The following is a 23014-nucleotide window of genomic DNA, read 5'->3' as shown; positions in this document are numbered from 1 at the left end:
TATTTAGAAAATATACATTCACTGGTGAAAGGTGCTTAGGTCTATCCTCATCATGTAAACAGTACCTGTCAAGTTCACTTACTAGTTCATTTTTTCTCCAATTTTTGTCAGAATAGTTTATTGTACTATGTCTATCTGCTATTGTTTCTGTGTGTGCGTATTTATGCATGAATTCAGATAATGTTGTTCTGGGTACTTTATAAGCTGTTGTATGTATTTTGTATTATTTGTAGTTTTGTTTGAAGTAGTTTTTTTACTTGCTTTTATCCATGCAGGGGCTGCATAGTCAATGATGGGTCTAATCTACGTTTTATATATTTTTATGATGTTATCTGCCATTGCTCCACTGTTTTTACCAGTTAGACTCCTAGCATAGTTTGTTCTTCGCCAAATTTTTGTTCTAATATTATTTATGTGGTTTACTCACGTTAGTTTTGAGTCTAATGTAAGTCCTAAAAAGTTTGCAGATGTAGCAGTCTGAAGTAGTTCTCCATTCATATAGATCTGCGGTTGTGCTTTTTTATGTTTAGTTAACTTAGTGAATACTAGTTGTGTATATTTCGATTCTATATGTTTGACAATATTCACTTATTCTGTTTAATTGTGGTTGTATGTTTGTGGCTGCTATTGCTGGTGTTGGTGTACTTTTCCAGACTGCCACATCGTCAGCAAACTGTGAGGAGAATCCATTATTTGGATCTTTTAGAGGTATATTATTCACGTACACGATAAATAGGATAGGGCTAACCACCCCTCCTTGAGGAACACCAGCTTCTGGAGTAAAACATTCGGAGAAGGTTCCTTCAGCATTAACTCTACATATTCTGTTTTCCAGAAAGATAGACAGCCAGCGAATAGTTCCCCACGGTAGTCTCATTTCTTACATTCAGAACTGGAGACCGTTATGCCATGCAGGGTCGAATGCCTTCTCAATATCGAGAAAGCAAGGGACAGTGCATTCTCGTTTATTAAAACTATCAACAACTGCTTCTGCTAATCTCACTAAGTTGTCTATAGTTTGTCTGAGTTTTCTGAAACCATTTTGTCCTTCTGGTAATATTGATGTTATCTACAGGAATGTGGAGAGTCTATTACTGATTATTCTTTTAAGAATTTTTCCTACACGGTAGTCTATTTTGCCTATTTTGGTTATGGGCTGGCTTTCCTTCTTTATGGAATATTAATACATTTGCATGCTTCCAAGAAACCGGGATATAACCAGAGTATAATGATAAATTAAAAGTTGCTGTGAGTTGATCAAATAATTTTGGAGTGCCTTTTTTAGGAAGGATGGCTTGTACACCATCTTCTCCTGGAGATTTATTTTTTTTGTTAGTTATTGCTTCTATGAGTTATTGTACGGGAATTGTGTTTGTTAGCATTATGTTTGTGTATTGGTTTGTGTTGTTAATTTGATACTTATTTAAGTTGACTGGAAAAAGTGGTTCAAATAGTTCACTGTTATTTGTTATGAAGTTGTTTACTTTGTTATAAAAGTATACGTTCATGTCTGGGTCGTTGTGTGTTTTAAACGTGTTTTGAAGTTGTTGTTTGAATGTTTCGGCTTTTTCTTTATTTGTATATGTTGTGGTATTATTGTGTTCTTGTGGCGGGTAATTTCTTATTACTGTGTCTCCATTTGCGAGTCTTTTTAGGTGTCTCCAAAATTGTTTTGGATCTGTCTTTTTAATTAAGTTGGGAGCAGAAATCATCCCATTTTTCTTGTTTTAATAATTTTACTTCTGCTCTGATTTCGTTTCTTATTTTGTTTATTTGTGTTTTTAATTCTCTGTCTCTTGTCTCCATGTATTGTCTTCTTAATTATGCTTGATTAGTGTTATTAGTTGTTTGTGTGGTTTCCATGTATTATTTACAGTTTTATAGTTTGGCACCTAATTTAATGTTAAAATGTTTAATTGTGGGACAAGTCTTATTAATTTCCTAAGTAACGCACCGCCTGTTAACACCCGTTAGTAAGTTTCATGTTTTAATTATCCTGATTGGAAAGTGGGGCGTCTCGCACTTGTTATAATCGACACCAAATTATGACACACCATTCGAAACAAATTAATAATAAGATAAAATAAGAAGTATGATGTGCCAGTGATAACTTACGGATAGCCCCTGTATCTACCCAAGGGACCCGCCTTATCCAACTTATAAAAGGTTCCCTTGTAATATATATGGAATGTACTAAATTTTGTGTCGAGGGTTCCATCTGATGATCATCCGTCAAAATTAACCCAGGTCTGCTTGAAAGTAAGACACACAAAATGAACTTTGAAGGGGGGGGGGCTCACCTAATCACAGCATTGTAAAGCCCGTAAGGTTACCGCTACACATAATGAATGGCGTTCTGACAAAATAAAAACGTTCTGTTGATGTATAAAAATATTTTAGCGTCAGTAGGAAATGGCGTGCTGAAATAAACGACCACAGCTGTTGTTGTTCCAATATGGCGAAGGTAAATAACATGTCGGTGCAAGATTCAGTTGAACAGATATAAACATCCGTTTATTTAAGAAAAAAAAAAGTGTGAGGGCGTTTGTTTGTTTTGTGGGTTGTCACAAAGCTACACATTGAGGTTTCTATGGTAAAAAAGAGGAAGCAAACATAGGTACGACTGTTTCAACTGACATTGTGCTCGGTATCTCACGTGATGAATTAAACCCATATGCAGTTCCAGTGAGAAACATTCTCTACAGCAGACATTACTCAGCTGAAGATGGTTGACATTGTCCATAGTGTAGTTCTTCGTTACCAATTCAGTCTGTCTCCAGATCTTACTGGTCAAAAAGCAAGTTCTTTGTTACCAATTCAGTCTGTCTCCAGATCTTACTGGTCGGAAAGCAGGTTCTTTTTTTAACCATTCAGTGTGTCTCCAGATCTTACTGGTCATAAAACAAGTTCTTCGTTACCAATTCAGTCTGTCTCCAGATCTTACTGGTCACAAAGCAGGTTATTTGTTACCCATTCAGTCTGTCTCCAGATCTTACTGGTCAGAAAGCAGGTTATTTGTTACCCATTCAGTCTGTCTCCAGATCTTACTGGTCAGAAAGCAGGTTCTTGTTTTACCCAATAAGTCTGTCTCAGATCTTATTGGTATCACAGAACAGGTTCTTTGCTACCCATTCAGTGTGTCTTCAAATCTTATTGGCCACAAAACAAGTTCTTCGTCCACAGACTTGAGTGTTTCTCAAGTAGTGGTTATGTTTTAAATTGGTAAATATTTCGAATTTTACATTTTTACATACTGATTAATATTCAGTTTGTTCAGGGGTAATCTTCTAAATGTAATATCTTTTAGGTTGATCTAATAATAATAATAAAACCATTGTGCAGAGCTGTTGTTGTTTGTGATGACCATCATTAATTTCGTTGTATTTGACTGTCTGAAAATAATGATTATTAATAACCCATTCGCAACGTTATCTACTTAAAAAGTAATGTTTATTAGTAGCCCCTACTCACCATCCCAGTAGCACAGCGGTATGTTTGCGGATTTATATTACTAGAATCTGGGTTTCGATACCCACGTTAAAAAGAGCGCAGATATCACTTTGTATAGCTTTATATTTAAATACAAAACAACAACGTTACCTACTTTAAAACTATTTTTTATTGCTAACTCCTTCGCAACGTTACCTAATCAAAAATATTTATTGGTAACTTCTTCGCAATGTTACTTATTTAAAAATAATGTTTATTGGTTACCGCTTCACAACGTTAGATGGTTGAATATAGTGTTTTCTGATAAGAATTCGAAATTTCAAATGAAAGTAACTTACATGCTAGTGATGTCCATACGAAGATGGAATGAATTAATCCAAATAACAACAATTTCATGATCGTTGCACTCTTACAGTATCTCTTTGTGAAATGTTAAACTATGCACAATCTGTGAGACTGAACAGAATGGTTAATTTGTGTAAGTACAACCTTTATAGACAGTGAGAAAAGATATTTCCCACGTGATTTTATCTGTAAACATAACAAGAGATCGTTTACAGAGTAGACGATTTAACAAGTTCGGGTGGATATTCTCATTCGCACACCAAATGTTAACAGAGGTCGCTTTTTTAACAGTAAATAGCAGATGGGAAACAGAAACTGATGAAAGATAGCAGAATAAATGAAACACGACAGAGACGAACAAAACTTATGTGTAGAAATAAAGGAAGTAACCTTAGTTTGATTTATCTGATTCATTTGTTTCTGTGAGAAGGAGAAACACTGATGATATATCAAATAATTTAATATATTACGTCACGTGCACATTAAAACTCGGATATTAATACTGTGCAACGTAATACTGTCACTACGTTCACAGGGCGTTTGCTTTGTTTGTTTGTTTTAGAATTTCGCACAAAGCTACTCGAGGGCTAACTGTGCTAGCCGTCCCTAATTTAGCAGTGTAAGACTAGAGGGAAGGCAGCTAGTCATCACCGCCCACCGCCAACTCTTGGGCTACTCTTTGACCAACGAATAGTGGGATTGACCGTCACATTATAACGCCCCCACGGCTGGGAGGGCGAGCATGTTTTGGCGCGACTCGGGCGCGAACCCGCGACCCTCAGATTACGAAGCGCACGCCTTAACGCGCTAGGCCATGCCGGGCCCAGGGCGTTTGCTATAATTTACGTTGATTGGGTGATTGCTCAATATCTCTTCAATATTTGCACGTGGGAGGTTTCTACATAAGAACCGGCTCTTACTGTTCTTGATTCCTTTCTTCTGCCACAACTGCTTTCGCTCTGTAGGCACAGCGGTATGTCTGCAGACCTACAACCGGTTTACAACTAGAAACCGGTTTTCGATACCCGTGGTGGGCATTGTGTAGCTTTGTTTTTAACTGTAAAGAAACACTCTATAGATAAATGGTGAGTTTTCTAGTAGATCAAGTATTAAAAGTTGACAAAGTTTTAACTCTCTTTGAAGACTTTGCTATTCGTCATGTTTCTAAACGCACGCACCCTCGTGTACCAGTTCCATTATAACGCTTTAAATCTTAAACCTTAACCTTTGAAAGTTCTGGTTCGATACAATATTCTTAAATTTGGTGCAGTGAACGTTCACATACAAAGCATATTGGTTTATTTACTTTTTAATATAACTTTCACGGCATACGTTTTGGTAGTTTCTCTCCCAAACTCTGTTTAATCTTATCTTTTATGCCGGCGGACTGACATGGTCAGTCCAAAAATTGTCGTACTGGGTTGACAATCGGAAAATTTGAAGTTCGAGGAAATATGTGTCACTGAACAAGTTCTGAACTTTCAGTTCTGAAAAGATCGAAAGCGTTACAGCCAGTCCACCTATTCGATTAAGACTAGCCGCGAGGACGGCGGCTGTTGCTGACTAGTAAATCTCCCTGTCTTTGCTCAACACTTCTGAATTAGGGCTCTCTATTTCTGACCCTTAAAGGTCTCTAATCTGATCGCTTAAACCATGAGTTGCGTAAGGAATCGTTGGAACCGCATTTTCCTTCGATGTTATTTTTCTCTTTGTTCTGTTATAATAATCTATCTATTTGTGTGTATTGTTTTTTAACAAAATTAAAAGCTAAAGAACATTGTCAGATTACAGCACATTGTTGCAAAGGGTTGAATGTCTTGTGTCGGTGGACTTGAGAATGACAGAAGTTTCCACACAACTAATGAGATGTGACCTTTGATCCTAAATAGGATGTGGTTAGCCTCATTCCCACGGAAAGTGCGTGATGAACGTTGGACGATATCTAAATTGTAAATCCTTACAACATTATTCCTACAGTTTTCATTGGGCGTTGGCTATCCTACGTCTAAGATTAACACAGATAATTCCTTCGTCTTGGTATATACTTTGTAAAATCGACTATATTGACGGGAACTGTACATATTAACATAATTCCTCTAATACCCAGATGGGAATTTACATTAAAGTAGGGAAAGACCACAAACCGGTATCATTATATTCTTGGTATAAACTGGAAGTAAATTTTTGTAAATTTATATTAATATCTAAATATGTTTCATTCAAAAAGCAGTTTACCAGTTCACGGCTAATTCATTAGATAAAACTTTCCAAACAGTTGTTAAAACGTTATTCCCTTTAAACAGAAAAGTCTGCTTCTATGTAACCCATAACAATGGGTTCATTTGTAGCTAAGCACAAAGATACCCAATGGGATAAGGGTACTCCGCTCACCACGGGTATCGAACGCTGATTTTACAAGTTCGCACACATACCTCTGCACCAGTGGAGTGCGTAAGAATAAGTACTCATGTTTCGAAGTTAATTTCCGGAAACCAAATATTTGACGAAAATGTTTGATTTTTCATTATTATGTTGCTTCTCCATTATATTCGTGTGTTTTTTTCTTTTCAAATCAGGGACTTCTCCATCACTTAAATGGATCTTCATCACCAAATGGTAGTATTATCAAGTTTAGTGTAACTTACTAGAATAGAAGACTTTCGAAACGTCGCCCTCTATACTTGTGTTTCTACTGTAGGGCAGGTGTCGCCCATTCAACTAAGTTTCATAATTAATTATCTGTCTAAAACTCTACCAAATAACTATACTGCAGACAGATTCAAATTCCTTTTTCGATACAAATTTAACTTAGCACTGAACGTCTAATATCTCCATACTTAAATTACAAATAGAAAGTATTTTGTATAGAAAGTATTGAATATTTTGTTCAACCTTTAGTAATCTTTTACTGCTGGAATTCTTTTTCAAAGGATAGTATTCTAAATAACCATTATAGTTAGCTGTATTTTTCCCAATTCTTAGTCATGTTTTTAGTCCTTCTTATGAGCCCGGCATGACCAGGTGGTTAAAGCACTCAACTCGTAATATGAGGGTCGCCTTTTTTAGCTAATTGGACAGAAAGTAGGCGATTGTCGCACTCTTTGTGTGTGTGTGTTTGTGTGTTTTTCTTTTAGCAAAGCCACAAAGGCTATCTGCTCAGCCCACCGAGGGGAATCGAACCCCTGATTTTAGCGTTGTAAATCCGGAGACATACCGCTGTACTAGCGGGGGGCCACTCTTTGTGAGAACCAGATCCAGTGCTGGCTACAAAACAGATATCGACATACGATCAACATTAGTAAGTGTACTAATTTTGTATTGATAAAGCAAAGATAATACAGGAAAAGAAGAAAAGGTCTTGTAAGCTTATGTGAGGTACTAGTGGGAAACGCTCTCGATGTCAGTGTGGATGCAACGGTTTAGATCCAGAGGTCAAAATGGCAATAAAATCAAAGTAAAGGAGCGAAGGAACTAAAAGAAAAGATTGGTTATGTTATTCAGTAGGAGAGTAATGAAGATGAAATGTCTAGCGATCCTTATGGGAATCCCTTCGACTTCGTGACACCGAAGAAATGACATCAGACATCAGTGACATCAAAGTTTCTAAATGAAGAAGTTCGACGGGAGGTATCAAGTTTCAGTGCTCTTGACAAAATTGCTTTCGACCTGCGTGACTCTATTAATTATGCTATGCACCACGTTACTCCCAGGATATCCAGATGGTCTTTTGAACGTGATTGGAAATGATATTTCTAAAAAACATGATGACACACAACTATTCTCATCTGCCAACGATGTACAACAAGCTCCTCTGCCATAGAAATGTATTCAGAGTAAAGTTCTACTTGCATTAGTTTATGACATTTTAAAAAGTAGAAGACATTGTAGATTGAAGAACAAGCTTTTGAAACAGCTAGATGGCACTTTTCTCGATTGAAATCTGGGTTTCAGCTCGAACCTACAGTACAATCCGAACTGCACTGAAAGTGGTAGAGTACCATTGATCAAGATGATAAAATTATCCCACTAACTCTAAAGTCAAGGCCTTCGTATCTACTCTAAAAACGAAGAAAGAGAACAAATAGCCAAGAACACAACAAATTACGTTTAATCTTAACCAAGCGAGTAAGTCAATACCATATGCACGTCTTCTAAGTTTACTACTGTGTATGACGGGAGTTTAAAATTTACGATAACGTCACAAAATCTGCGACTTTTTTCGTAAAACTTTGTGTGGAATTTTAGTTCAACATGAAAACGCTATAAATAGGGTTTTAGCTCAGTACGGAATGATGTTATATATTAAAGTTTCCCATACAATCCAAATCCTGGGTGCCTGGTCCATGGAAGCAGTGTTAATAAGTTCTTTAAAATGTTAAAAGAGAAAGGAGGCCCGGTGAAGAGGTTTGTCCCAACGCCCGTGTTAACTCTCGACGCTCCTACCAGTAATAGATGAATAAACTGAAACCGTTAGTTGTGTATATACCTTATAATAAAACTCTAGCTACAACGCTTTTAAATTAAATCCGCTTATAAAATTATTTTTTTAATCACCTACAGATATTTTATAAACCAAAGATGAGAGTTGGTGAATTACACCTTCATTATCTATTATTCTACGTAAAATATATATTATTATTCTCACCGCTGTAAGTGTGTGAACATTCACAAATTGCTTTGAACACCAGAATGCGTTCCTATTTACTATAGATACGGTCCGGCTTGGTTTGTTTTGAATTTTGCGCACAGCTACATGAAGGAGTTTAAAAAAGCGCTAACCCCACTCTGAGAAACATTTTGAACTATGAACTCTTTCCAACATTTTTTCCTGATCTCCTCCCCCATTAAAAATTAGCAAAAGCCATCAGGATAATTCTTTCTTTTCCCCTTCGTTTGTAGAACTGACCTTTAGAATGAGGGTTGCGAAGCAGTCCTCAGAATCAATTTAAACCATGAACTGTCCACTGTTGTAATGGAAACATTTAATACTCTCGCCGAATAAGAGAGGTCCTTCTCTAACTTGTGATGTGTTTTTAATTTATCTTAATGTTATGGAAATAAAATCCTTCACTTCTATTTCCAACATGATACACATTGCCGACAGTCCAGAACTTCTTTCTACACACAAAGCAAATATATTTCCATCTATATTTCTTATTAATTTTTCACTACTTCCTGCCAAATTGTTATTCCTTTTGTTCTGTTTGTACATTGAAAAAGGGAATGTGGCCCTTCCTGAAGGACCAGGAGTCCGAAAAGGATATTTTTCGTTTAATAAAGGTGACAGCATATGTGGTCTAAACATTCCTTTCAACTACACTTGACAATTGAGTAGCGGTAAAAGCGACAGTGCGCATGAGCTAAAGGTTTTTTTTTTTTTTAGACGCAAAATTTATGGTTTAACTTTCTGAAAGTTATATACTTTGTCTCCAAAATTTAAACTATTGTTTCCTCTACCTATAGAACTAATAAAATATGTTTGTGGTCAAAACTGGTAAAAACCTACAGGAATAAATATTTAAATTTATCAAATATTAGCTAAAATATTTTATTAAACAAACATTTAATAATCTAGTAGTTGTTTGGTAACGGGGTTTCAGCTCATGACCATCAAATAGCGAGTCGAGCGCCCTGACTAGTGGGCCTATTTTTATTCATTTATTTTTTTCGAAATATCCTACAAGTTTGTTTATTTTAGCGAAGTTTCAGCCTTATAAGACTGTAAACATTACCGCTGATCCACTGTGGATCGCCATGTACGTTAAAGACATGAAATACGTCGTGGTTTTGTAAAGACCCATCACCACCACGGTGTACTAAACATTTACACACGAAACATCATCGTCTGAACAAGCACCACTCATTAAGTTATTAAAACAATGTTATTTTAAGCCAATCAAAATCTAGCTAACAGTCCGTCATTTTCTCCATGTGGCTGAGGTTGCTAAGAGGTATAACATTTAACAAACTATCCTTAAAAATAACACCAACTTCAAATAGTTGTGCCTGTTCCTAGTCCCAGAACACTGTGTAAACAGTATTTTCCAGCTAACCCCTAAATTTGAATTATTACATTACTCGGCTATCTGGCTTTGATTTTTACATGACAGAAACAGAACATGACCCTTAATGAACAATCCCCTACAGCTTCTTCCTAATACTTACCATAAGCTAACAAGAATAGCTTTCAGTCTGATAAACATAGACCTTTAACATGAAACAAAAAAAAGACAAAAAAAGGAAGATTTACCTCGTTAGTAATGTCAGTGTAATTCTCTAAACCTAACGTTTTTAATTAATAGCATGTCAGTATCAGTGTTGAGACAGCTTGGTAACTGTAATTCTCCAAACAATGTGTTTAATAGCATGTTTGTTACAGTGTTGAAATAGTTTTAACCCTATAGCTTGGAAGATGTAATTCTTCAAACCTAATGTGTTTAATGTCGTGTGTATAACCTGATGTCAAAACCATTTTGTTAGACTTGTAGGCCTTCAGACTTCCACTAAAGAGCATAAATTATCCAACAGAGTGACATACAAATACTCTTTACAGTTATTCTAATCATTCTATAAAATCGCACATTTTTAAAGCAGTTTCACAGTTTTGTACGTACTCAATAATTAAGCATTCTAAAATTATATGTAATAAAAATAATTAAACACCACCACCAGAAATTACTTCAACTTCTATTTATTAACAACTGACTAAAATAAACTATTACTCTTCAGCTTTCCAATAAATCAAACAATCAAAATGTGAATGTTATACTCCAGTGTTGTGAAACTGGTTTTCACATATTCATAATGATTTCTTTATCTTTTTATCTAAAAAACTTTTTTTTACAAATATATATGGACAGATAAATACAACATTTTGTTCATATGCTTATGCAGTTAAGAAATATTTTTTCCATCAAAGAATGCCAGGCTTTACTACAACTCTTCTTCAGGTTTTGGAGGAACTTTTAATACCAAAAAATTCGTGGTTAACTCAAATTAATTAATAACCTATCTTACAAAAATGACTGAAGTATAATTAAGAACTAGATAACTGAAATAACTATAAAAATAAACATTAAAAAAAATGTAATCGTTATCTATATCAAACAGCACATTTCTCCTTAATTATGGCCACTAGTCCACTTGTTTCTCTTCTCATTTTAAGTTATAAATCACTAGTAATCAAGGTTTCCAAAAATACCAGCAAAATGTGAAACATGAATACCCGAAATAAAATGGCAAACATTTAATTACATTCAATATCATTTTCTTTCAGTGATTACAGATTATTAATAAAATCATTGTGAAAAAAAAAAAAAAGTGTAGTTGGCTCTTCTGTTAAACTTTCAAACAAGTATTGGCAAAACATAAAGTATGGATACCTAAATCAAATTAGCAACTATTCAGATTTTCAAAAAGTATCAGCAAAATGACCTAAATTATACTAACAAATATTCAATCACACTGAATATTTATAATACTTGAACCTTTGAGAAGAACCACTAACAAATATGTATTGGAAAATTCAAGTTTGTAAGAAGTGACACACAATGTTCAGTTTTAAACTCAGTGTTCAAATTTACCAATCAAAAAGAATGCAGCAAATATGAAGCACAACATACCATTTTCACTATACACATTACAGCAACTTAGTGTTAAAAAGAAAAAAAATTTTTCTTTACATCCTTTGATGTTTGTTAAAAATGTAAATAATGTTGGACTGATCTCTTATGACAATTACTGTCATCCCCCTTCTTTGGTCATTGTTTAGTTAAATAAACTCCACAATGGAACTTAACATTGTAGTTTGACTTGTGGTTTACTTCAGTGTAAAAGCACTACACATCCACGATCGAGGTATCATGTAGTCGAAGAAAGAATCCTGTAAATAAAGACAGTTAACTGGTGAATCTTGTGTTGTTTGTATGGTATTAAAATCTGGGCATTTTTATACAAGTACATTTAATTTAGTCCATACTTTGTTTTCTATACAGGCAGCATATTGTTTAAAAAAAAACCTTGCACTAGTTTCTTGACTGTAATTACTTAAGCATACTCCTTAGAAGACAACATGAAAATCAGAAAACACAACTTGGTGCACAAACAAATGTGAAAATGAGTCTACAGAAAAGGATAAGTAATACATAATTAACAAGGATAGCAGCAAAGAGAAACTCAACTGACTATTATTCATGAAGCAGTACTTTAGCTCATGATATACTTTCAGGCTTCCAGTGTTCTTTACTCTAAATCCAAAATGGAAGACAAATAATCACCAATAATTTGTAATAATTTTACAGTCATTATTAAAGTCATATCAAGTCACTTTCACATTTCTCTGCAGATTCACCAATTGTGCATAAAACACTTATGAAAATCTTACATATTCAGCCATGACACAATGTCATGCACGCTTTGCTTCTGAAAACCATTGATTAATTACATTAATGATTGATATATTTGTTGATCAACAATATTTCAGTTTTTTCCAAAGTTGTATACCTGTAACCTTCATCTGAATGTTTGAAAGTAGCTGTTTTAGCTAATAAACTTAAAGTCAGGTTTTCAATTTTAACAATCCAATTTCTCTGACTGATGGAAATCTGTCCTATGAAGGCACTCTGCCATCCCTATAGTCAAAGCAGATGACACTGAGAGAAATGGAAAAACCAAGTTCATTCTACATATTAGAAAGTAGGAAGAGAGAGAGAGAGAGAGAGATCAGTTACTAAAAGCAGGACTTTTAAATTAAAAAGTATAAACAGGAGGAAAATTTGGTTCACACAAAGTAAAGAACTAGCAGCACTACCACTACTTATCACAGGCTGGCTCTTGTACTTACCAAAACAGGTGGACAGTTTGTTCTAGCATACCACTCCATACTGTACAGGCACATTAATAATCCAGTACCAACAAAAAGAGCCAACCATATAAAGATATTCCAGCTTTGTGCTTTTCGTTTATTGGTCAGGAAAACAAAAATCACTGCAAAGAAACAAAAGAAAGGAAACATGTTTTGCCATTCAAAATTTCTTTATAAACCTTATACTCAGATATTTTGGCATAAAATCTTCAATTTGTAAATGGTTTATAAAAAATTAAGCATCACTTTATGTAGTTTTTACCATTTCCACAATATCAATTCTAACAACATTAAACAGAGATGAATGACAAAAAAACTTTATGAATATCTTTAGTGTACATAACAAAAAATATTGCCAGTTTAAGTTAAGAAAATGTTACTAAAATATGCTGTTGTATTGGATACCATAGAAAATATAGCAGCAAATACAGGTCTGTCTGTCTGTTACCCTATTTGTGGTTATATATATATATATCATTGCTGTAAACAAAATTTAAAAGACTTTTACCAACCTAGTATGAGAACCGTGACATTTGTTCTTCAGGTCTTCCCTCTTATCTAATTTATCTATATCCCCCCTTTGAAGTACAGAATTTAATGTAAATTACTCATTATAATATAGATAATACTAAGGCAAGTCTTTTTTAAACCTTGCTTGTTTAAAGAGAAAATAGGTCTGACTTGCCATACTCAAATTCTCTTTCACAAATACCTTATAGTTCTCTCTGATGTGTGTATTTATAACCAATAGAAAGGTCAAGTTCTAATCTATCAAATGATGTATACCTTTGTGTTGTTTCAAGCATTTTCAACTTTATCTCCAGTTTGAAAACTTATGTCTCAGTGTTCTGATTGTACAGCAAAGTGAATTTATCTAAGCCCCTCTTGTCTTAGTTAGTAAGCCAATTAAAATCACAATAGTTACAGGACATTGTATGCATTACTATTCTGTATTCTTACATGCATTATATAACTAAGTAAAATTTATTACTTTTTATTAAAATTATCATTATAAAAAGAACCAAATTTCATTAGTAACGAACAGAAAAACAACATGAGTTCTACAGTGAGTATTATATTTTGTGTATGTTATTTATAGCTATAAAAATAATTTAAGCGTAAAAAAATTAAACTTATTAGATTTGACAACACAACAAAAAATAACAATAACTATTATTTTGGTATATTCATGTTATGTCATTCAATATTGTAATGAGCTATGCATTCTTCGAGTGATTCACAACTCCTGTGGTGGGATTATTAATTAGAAAACGTTCAATAACCAATAAACTTAAATATAAATAGACAGAGACTGTTACAAGCTTCAAATTATTCATGATAAACAACTGTAATTTTCTGTTTCAATCTGCAGTCAACTTAGAAATAAAAGATATATTCATATTTATTTCATTTTTTTTATGATTATTATAAGGTCAATCAATTTGAATGAGTTAAGATTGAGAAAATAATATATAATAAAGTTCTACTAAGAAAAACGTTTGATATTTGTTTAGGTAGTTTTAGACTTACATAAATTAAACTTGAAAATTTTCAGGTGAAGAAAAGCATTTTTTAACATGAAAATTACTTTTTACTTGGATTAGTTAGCACTATAATCCTACATATTCATGAACAAATATTTAGGAAAATACTTAATTAAAAAACTGATTTTCTGTTTTCTTGTAATGTTTTCTGCAAGCTCTTCAGACTTTGTAAAATATATATCAAATTTTAACAGTTATAGTGTGGAAACTCTGATGGCCACTGTGGTTTTAGAAGTTTCATTATATTTAACTCCAGTATCTAAGTGCTCAAGAGAATTTAAGTTTTCTTAAACTTACAACTTGGCATAGTACTTAACACTTACCTCCAAAACCACCAAACTGCACAAAGAGAACAGGATAGAAGAATTTGAAGGAGAATGTCACAATATACTCATGAATAACAGCAGACAGCATAAACACAGTAAACATTGGAGCCATACTTTTGATTCCCATAACCTGAAATAAGTAATCATAATTCTGCAGTTGATAAACAAACAAACGTTTCAGTAGTTTTTCAAACTTTAGAAATTATATATAATCAAAAATTAACACTTCATTTGTTCGTTTAGAATATTTTCAAAGAACATCAGCTTATAATTTTATTGCATTTGATGTTCCAAATAGGTAATTTATAAACAAAATGCTGAAGTTCTAGTTAACTGGACCTATGTAGTTTCAGTTAAAACTAAGAAAATGTAATTGTTTATGGGATCAAACGTTTTTTCTCCACTACTAGTTTTCAAAATTTTCAAAACTCTACAACTTATTTTAAAACTCATTAGTTTGAGAAACAAACAACAAAGGTACATTTGTGAATCAAAATTTCTTATTCAACTTGAAACAATATAACACTGCAAGCAGTTCTTTGTAAACTTACTTGATGCATATCTTTATAAACATAAGTATACAGCCAATCGTGGACAACGACATTCCATGTTCTGTAATAATTGGCAAATGATGTGGAATTCCACCAGTCCTAGTATTAAGAGTATAAAATTATAAAACAGCTATCCAATGAACAACAAATTATGAAGCAATAAATATGCAATCTTCAATATGTATATATATATAAATATATAGTTATTAAAGGTTTGGCTTTGCCATTGAGGTTCTTAAACAAACATAATACAACATCAATAATAAAAGTTATATCAAAACTTTGTGTAAAAAACATTAATGATTTTATATTTAACTGTTCAATAAACAATTTATAATATAAAACTTAAAACTTTAAAAACTTTCTGTGCACATGTGAAATGTCCAGATACAATTAATTCAACAACAAAAAAGCCATAAGTACAAAGATTTATCACACCAAACAAACTGGATTTCAATACCCATAGTATACATAGCATATATTGTTTATTGTGTAACTCGGCTCAAAAAAGATTAAATGAATAGTTATGATCAATGAATTAGTCTTATTACAAATATTTTCTATCAAAAAATCCAATGTAAGTGAACAAACCTTATCCATTTTCATTACATAAATAAAGTATTACCAGTCTCTAAAATGATAAAAACATTAGTTGGAACAAAAGCTTCAGCAATTAACTTTGAACCTCCACAACATTGCATTACTTAAAACAATTCTTAAAATCTTATACATAATTAACACAAAAACAAAAAAAAACAGATTCTGACAAAAACTCACTTTGTAAAACATTCGATCTCCAAAACGCATCATTTCAGCAAAAGCGTTCATCCACAAATGTAAAACAGCAAAAAAAGAAATGAAAAGAAGTAAGGTACCAGGCATCATGCACCCAAACACAGCCACAAGAAACTCTCGTGGGGTAACTCTTTCGTGCCCAAACCTCTGGAAAGCTGGCACGCAGAATCGCTCAAATATATAGTACACATAGAATAAACAAGCAAGTACCTGAAGAAAATTCATGGCCACAAAGCGCCACCTAATACAAGGTGTCCTACAATAAATAAAAAATATATGTTAAAATATAATGCAACTGAAAACTTCTGTTAGTTTCAACTTGATTGATATTAATGTATATCTTTGCTAACTACAATAACCACAACTTTTGCCTACAAGTCATAAAAACATGGCAAAAACTGAGTTTCATCAGTGACCTACGAACCCACCTTTCAAAAGGGTGTCACCATTACCTTCATAAGGCTAGGTATAACAACTTTTGTAAACTGTGTTATTGATGCAATAATTTTATAACTTATAAATCTAGATAAAATTAAATTTACTTTATAACATGTTAGAATCAAAACTGCATAAAGTTTCCAACCTGGGATAACTATCCCTGTAGACAAGAGTTGGGACAAAAGGAAGTACAAGAATTTCCCAAAATCTGGACATGGGGTATTGTCCTCTTTTTCTCCATCTGGAAAATAGAACAATTTATTCATGTATCTATATAAGTGTATATATGAATACCTATTAAAAGCTATCTGACTACAAATTCCTTAGTTTTTAATTAGTTCACATTAAAGTTTCTATCAAACTTTGATTTAAAAATTTGATTTAAATATTCTCAATAAAAAAACTGAAATAAAAATTGCAAAGTCCTCATACTTTATCCATTCTTATTTATGTACTGTTATACAAACAAATTAGGCCTAACAAGAGTAAATCTGGAAATAAAGTATTTTTAGTCTTTTATTAATTAGTTGTAAAAACAAATTGAATTTCATAAAACCTATGTCATTTTATATTAAGATCTAGCCTCTAAACTGTTTTCATCCTAGTGAGCAATTTTATTACTAATTTTTCACAAATATATCTTCACCCTCTACAGTGCAAGAAGTTTATGGTTAGTTGGTTGGTGTTTTATGGCACAAAGCAGCTAGGCTATCTGTGCCAAACATCTGGTAAAATGTTAAAAGTAAATTTAGTAAAATTCATAAAAGGAAATTAAGGGAAAACAAAACAAAGTTTTAAAAAAATAAATAGCACAAAACCAATGTTTACAACCCGTCTACAATGTTAAGAGAAAAACTACAGTGATACAAGTTGTAAAGGACTTTCTATAGCATAACTTGCCAGGAAGACTAACAGGTAAGAACAGAAATCACCGTAAGTCACCTGAAGTTAGCCTTTCCAGTCCTGGTTCCAAGTTATTTGATGTTATGGCCATTTTGAAACAGTAATAAAAGTTTTAAAATACTTGCAGCAAATATTTAATCATAACTTGCAAGGATGATTAACGGGTGGTTAAAACAGCAGTGTTAGTCACCTGAAGTTGGCCTTTCCAGTCCTGATTGAGTTATTTGATGTTATGGCCATTTCCTAATTTCAAATCGAATTAGATGCACTTTGATTCTTAAAAGGGAATCACATTAAAAGAGGTCTAATGTATAAATTAAAAAATTTAAATGGCATTAAAAAGATTAATGGCCTTTAAAACACAAAAAACATTTCTAACGTAGACAGTGTCACCATCACCAATAACACTGTCTAACATTATGGACAAACCTTTGGACAGAACATGTTTAAAATGGTGCTGTCATTGAGAGTCCTAACGATGGCAAGAAAGTAAAATGTGGCTTATTGTGACATGAGTGTTACACAGACCACACATTGGTGCATCAGTCCCAGATAAAAAAAATGATGAGTTAAAAACTTTGACCAAAGCATAGTCTAGTTAGAACAACTTCCTCTTTCCAATCATTACGGAAGCAAGATGGTCAAAGCCCAATATAGGGTTTTATTTGGAAAAGTTTGTTTTCACGTTGCTCACTCCAAGTCGACTGCTAGTTAGCATGGAGCCAAGCCTTGAATACAAGGCCATAGTCCATGTATGGGACAAGCACAGCTGTGATAATGCCAGAGCAGATAGATTTAGCTGAGGTGTCGACGAGCTCATTCCCACAAATACCAATGTGGCCCAGTATCCAGAAAAACTGAATAGAAGTAGATGTTAAAGAGAAATGGGCCAGTCAATTTTGAATATCGGTGAGAACAGGGTGTAAACCAACATGAAGCAATTCCAGGGCCAGTAGAGAACTAAGCGAGTCAGTATAAATCGTGCAGTTCGAGTACTGCTTAGTTTCTATGTGATCCAGGGCAAGAGAAATTGCATAGAGTTTAGCAGTGAACACAGAAGCTGTAGAGGAGATTCTGCACATAACCCCCAAACCACAACAAACCATGGCAGAGCCCACACAGTCCCCTTTTTTCAAACCATCTGAATAAATAGGAATGGAAGGATGGTTTGAAAGATGTTCAGCAAATAGCAGACAGTATTTACAATCAAAAGCGTCTACTTTTCTCAGATGACTTTAAAAATGGTCACATTTGGGGACTGTAATAAGCCATGGTGGGATGGGCTGACCAGTGGATACAGCAATGTTATCCAAGGACAGACTCAATTAATCAAACTGCACCTGGATACGAAGGCCAAAAGGAACAATGGCAGACTGTTTGGTCTCAAAAGGAATGCCCATTGAGGAAGGAAAACACAACACCAGGTGGGATGCTTTGGTAAGAAAAGAAGTTTTGAAGCATACAGTAAAGACAGTTGCAAACGGCAGTGGTGCAAAGAAGGTTCATGAGACTGTGTATAAGCTCTGAACTGGGGAAGTGCAGAAATTCTCAGTGCAGAGACAAAATCCTTGATGATGAAAAGAGTCTGGCATCTTTAAGGCTGATGGTCTGAAAGAGCCATAGACCATGATCCATAGTTGAGTTTCATTAAAATAAGAGCATGATATGTCTTTAGCATAGAACATCGATCTACTCCCAAGTGGTGGAAGAGAGGATACGGAGGATGTTCAGTGCTCTTGTACATTTGACCCATAGCTGCTTGATGTGTGGTATAAAGGTTAGCTTACGGTCAAAGATAAGCCCCAAGAACTTAGTCTCAGAGACCGCAGGCAGCATAACTTCACCAATACAGAGTTCAGGATCAGGGTGAATACCCATTGGTGGCAAAAGTGCATGCAAACGGTTTTAAAGAGAGAGAAGGTAAAGCCATTTGCTGTGGTCCACTTCAGTAAATAATAAAGGGCATTCTGTAGCTGCTGTTCAATATACCTTGTGTTCGACGACTAACATGAAATGTGAAAGTCATCGACATAGAGCCTGTTTGGAACAGTAAGAGGGAGTTGTTCAGTGATGGCATTAATTTTATACTGAAAAGTGTGACACTCAAAATACAGCCCTGAGGGACTCCAAGTTCCTGTAAAAAAGAACAGGAAAGTTTCAAACCCACACAAACTCAGAATCTCCTGTCTATTAAAAAATTTTTAGTTAAAATGGGCAAATGGTCATGTAACCCATACATATGGAGGTCTGGCAAAATGCCATACCTCCATGTTGTATCATAAGCCTTCTCAATGTCAAAGAATAGTGATATTGTTTGAGAAAGGCTTCTCTGATTGACGTTTCAAGTTGAATCAGGTGGTCCATGGTGGAGCACTGTCGTAGGAACCCACACTGGGTGGGTGAGAGGAGGTTGTTTGATTCGAGGAACCAAACAAGATGAGCATTAGCCATCCTCTCTAAGGTCTTACAGAGAAGCTTGTCAAAGAAACTGGATGGTAGTTTGAAGGAATTCTGGGATCCATCCCAGGCTTGGAGAAAGGCAGGACAATAGCCTGGCACCAGGAATCAGGAAAAACATTCTCCTGCCATATCAGGTTAAAAACAATCAGAAAAATAGCAAGAGAAGCAGGAGATAGATGGTGCAGCATTTCATAGTGTATATCATCAGGCCCAACTGATGTACTGCCAGACTGATGAAGGGTCAGTTTGAGTTCTACCAGTGTAAAGGGACAATTATAGTCAAACAGACAATCAGCTCAAAAAATAAGAGGTGATTACTCTCCCCGAGTCTTGACAGAGAAGAAGGTGGAGGAAGAAGTAGAAGTGTTAGATACCTGACAAAAACTTTCACTGAGAGTATCGGTGATGCTCCAGGTATCAGCTACTTCCTGGCCATCAGAGAGCAAAATAGAGAGGGGGATAGAATTATATTGCTCACTGACCTTTCGAATCTTGTCCCATATGACTTTGGAACTGGTGGTAGAAGATATGCTGGTTGTGAACTTAATCCAAGATTCCTTCTGGCTTTGACATCCTACCCACTGAGCATATGCACAAGCCTGCTGGAAAACGATGAGGTGTGAGAGTGTGGAATACCTACAAAATGTATCCCAAGACCATTTATGAGCCTTCCGTGCTATGTGACAGGCAAGATTCCAATATGGACGAGAATATCATGGAAAACGTGTTGAGGTTTTAGGAATACATTGAGCAGCTGCTTGTATAATACAGTCACTTACTGCTGCCACACAGTTGTCTATTGATGGCAGGATCAAGTTCTGCAAAATCAATGAAAAAGGGCCAGTTTGTGTGATCCAACTTCCACCATAGGAAAATGATCACTGCATTGTGGATTATTGTCAACCCTCCATGAAAAATGGGAGAATAGTGAAGGGGAGCAAATTGAAATCAATAGCAGTAAAGGACTTACTAGGTGCATGAAAATAAGTAGAAGAACCAGTACTGAAAAGAGAAAGGTTGTGATCACAAAGCATATGCTCTACAGATAAATGCCTCCTATCAATATCAGCACTTCCCATTAAACTCCCCCAGGATTAAAAAGGCAGACAACTGTTCAATAAGAGCATTGAGGTCTGACTGATCATATGTCTCTCCAGACGACAAGAAGAGAGAACAAACAGTGATGGTACGACCCAAGGAAACATGGATGGCTACGGCCTCCAAGGGTGTGTCGAGTGACAAAGACAGGGTGGGCACATGCTGGTCAACCAACAGTGCCACCCCTCCATGCACTCGCCCATCACACAACCCGTCATTTATGTACAAAGATAACTGCCGAAAGGTGACTGTACTGGCAGGTTTCAGAAATGTTTCCTTTAAGGAAAGACATACAGGATAGTAGGAAGCAATCAGTTTTGATGTCATCCAGGTTAGAACATAAACCTTAACAGTTCCGTTGTATCAAGGTGGCCATTTTTACTTATGTGTAGGCGAATTGGATGGAGAACAATTCTGTTTACAACCACATATTTTTTCTTTACTGTCTTTATTCAAGGGAGATCTATCGACCTCCATGGATCTTGCCCTGGGTCGATTGGGCAGGTCTTTGCTGTTGGAAGAGGATTCCAGTGACTAAGGATGTGAACAAATGATCGTTTTGCATCTTGGGGTGGAAGAAGAAGATGTACCCGAGGAAATGTCTGTACCCAGTACCAAAGAAAGTGGATCTTGAGATTTGTTGGAATGTAAGGGACAGAGGTGGGTGTTGAAGTTGATTCATCAACTTTTTAAACCATGGAGGTCAAAAGACTTATCATTTGTTTTGAGTACAATTCTTTTGGAGGTACAAAAAGATCTCTCTGCACTCTCACTGTAGTAGTGGAACGAAGTGCAGCAGCATACATCCAAGATAAAGTGGTGGACAGCAACTTTCAAGCCTCAGGATAAGTAATGTTTTGAATCATTTTCAAACGCTGCACTTCTCTTTCTTCCAACCATTTAGGACACGAACGAAAGTAGGAAGGAAGAGAGCTATTGTAATTGATGCAATGAGGGTCCGTTTCACACTCATAGGCATCATGGTCCTTGCCACCGCAATGAGCACATGTCAAGAAACCACGATGTGACGTCTTCGAGTGACCAAACGGCTGACACTGGAAATATCTGAGAGGGTTTGGAATGTATGGCCGTACCCTGCAATTAAGATAACCTGCCTTAATGATGGCAAGTGGACATGGTGATGTAAATATAACAATGAGGACATTGGTCAGAATTGTAATCCCATCTTTGCGAGTGGAGATATGCCTCACTGCAGAAACACCTTAGGTGGAGAAACCAGCGAGAATCTGTGACTCAGGGATGTTCTTCAAATCCCTCTCAAAAATAACTCTTCGTGATAAATTCAAAGTAGCATGAGGTGTAACCTCAATAGGTATAACCCCAATTGCCTTTGAATGCAAGAGGAGCTCACTGTGTTGAGATGTGATGTTTCCACCAATACATCACCAGATTGAAGCTTCTTTACTGACTTTGGATAGCCAGCAAGTCCCTCTAGTCCCTTCTGAATGAAAAAGGGAGATATTTGCCCTAAAGGGCAATATTTGTCTGAAAGAGAATGTAGGATAAGAAAATGAGGTACAACAGGTGTTACAGATGTTGAAGATTGCTGCTCAGAATCTTCAAAATGTAGTTGTTTACCTGTGGACTGTTTTTTCACCATTTAAGTTTTTATTTGGGGGATCCATAATAAAAAAAGGAAATTTTTGTGCCCACTGACCCCACCAACCATGGAGCCCTACAAGGGGACACGCTACAATGTTAAACAAGGACACACCAGGGTTTCATGAGCACTATACCCAAACACCAGCATCAGACACAATGTCCACAAAACCTGTTGAGAACATCCAACACTGGTACTTGATTGACCCTAGCCCAAGTGAACTAGCCAAATGACCCAAGGGAGGCAGGCCACCAGCCCAAGGCTGTCCTGTCTACAGAAATTCAAAGACAAAGTAGTGTGTTAGGGTTGGACCCCTCAACCACCAGGATCCTCTACTCCCCTTCACATGTTTCTCCCCATGGCAAACACATGGGTGGAAGTTTAGATCCCAGAGGAGATAAGCTGAAAGAAGAGAACCTTCCCTGGGAGTTCCCCTCACCATGTACAGGAATCCACACCAAGGGGAGAGAAGTTTATGACCTAACAATACTTGAAGCATCTCTTAACATAGTTTATTTTCCATCAAAACAAATACAACTTTTTCATCATAATTTGTTTCTCAGTTACAACACATTTCAGATTAACAAATAAAATTAAAAAAATTAAAAAAAAACAAAACA

At 35.3% G+C, this 23014-nt stretch overlaps 2 protein-coding genes across 5 annotated transcripts in view; both read right to left on the bottom strand.

Annotated features, from left to right (window-relative positions):
• Positions 1–3944, bottom strand: part of LOC143252514 (papilin-like) — a 47827-nt gene extending 43883 nt beyond the window's left edge. For 2 of the 4 annotated variants that reach the window (XM_076504762.1, XM_076504764.1), the window contains exon 1: positions 3789–3944. In XM_076504762.1, the coding sequence (XP_076360877.1) occupies positions 3789–3846 (58 nt within the window). In that variant the 5' untranslated portion in view covers positions 3847–3944. The remainder of the gene's footprint in view (positions 1–3788) is intronic. The other 2 variants (XM_076504761.1, XM_076504763.1) reach the window with 1 other exon arrangement.
• A 6526-nt stretch (positions 3945–10470) lies between these two features.
• The window catches only part of LOC143252513 (sterol O-acyltransferase 1-like), a 31408-nt gene continuing 18864 nt past the window's right edge, over positions 10471–23014 (bottom strand). Inside the window, 7 exon segments of the mRNA XM_076504760.1 lie at positions 10471–11677; positions 12638–12780; positions 14526–14658; positions 15080–15178; positions 15857–16130; positions 16458–16497; positions 16500–16553. Coding sequence (XP_076360875.1) covers positions 11615–11677; positions 12638–12780; positions 14526–14658; positions 15080–15178; positions 15857–16130; positions 16458–16497; positions 16500–16553 — 806 coding nt within the window. The 3' untranslated portion in view covers positions 10471–11614.

The sequence above is a fragment of the Tachypleus tridentatus genome, chromosome 6 (genome assembly GCF_004210375.1).
Source record: "Tachypleus tridentatus isolate NWPU-2018 chromosome 6, ASM421037v1, whole genome shotgun sequence".
Lineage (NCBI taxonomy): Eukaryota > Metazoa > Arthropoda > Merostomata > Xiphosura > Limulidae > Tachypleus > Tachypleus tridentatus.
The sequence above is the reverse complement of the archived record's forward strand: the minus strand, read 5'-3'. Positions and strand labels throughout refer to the sequence as shown.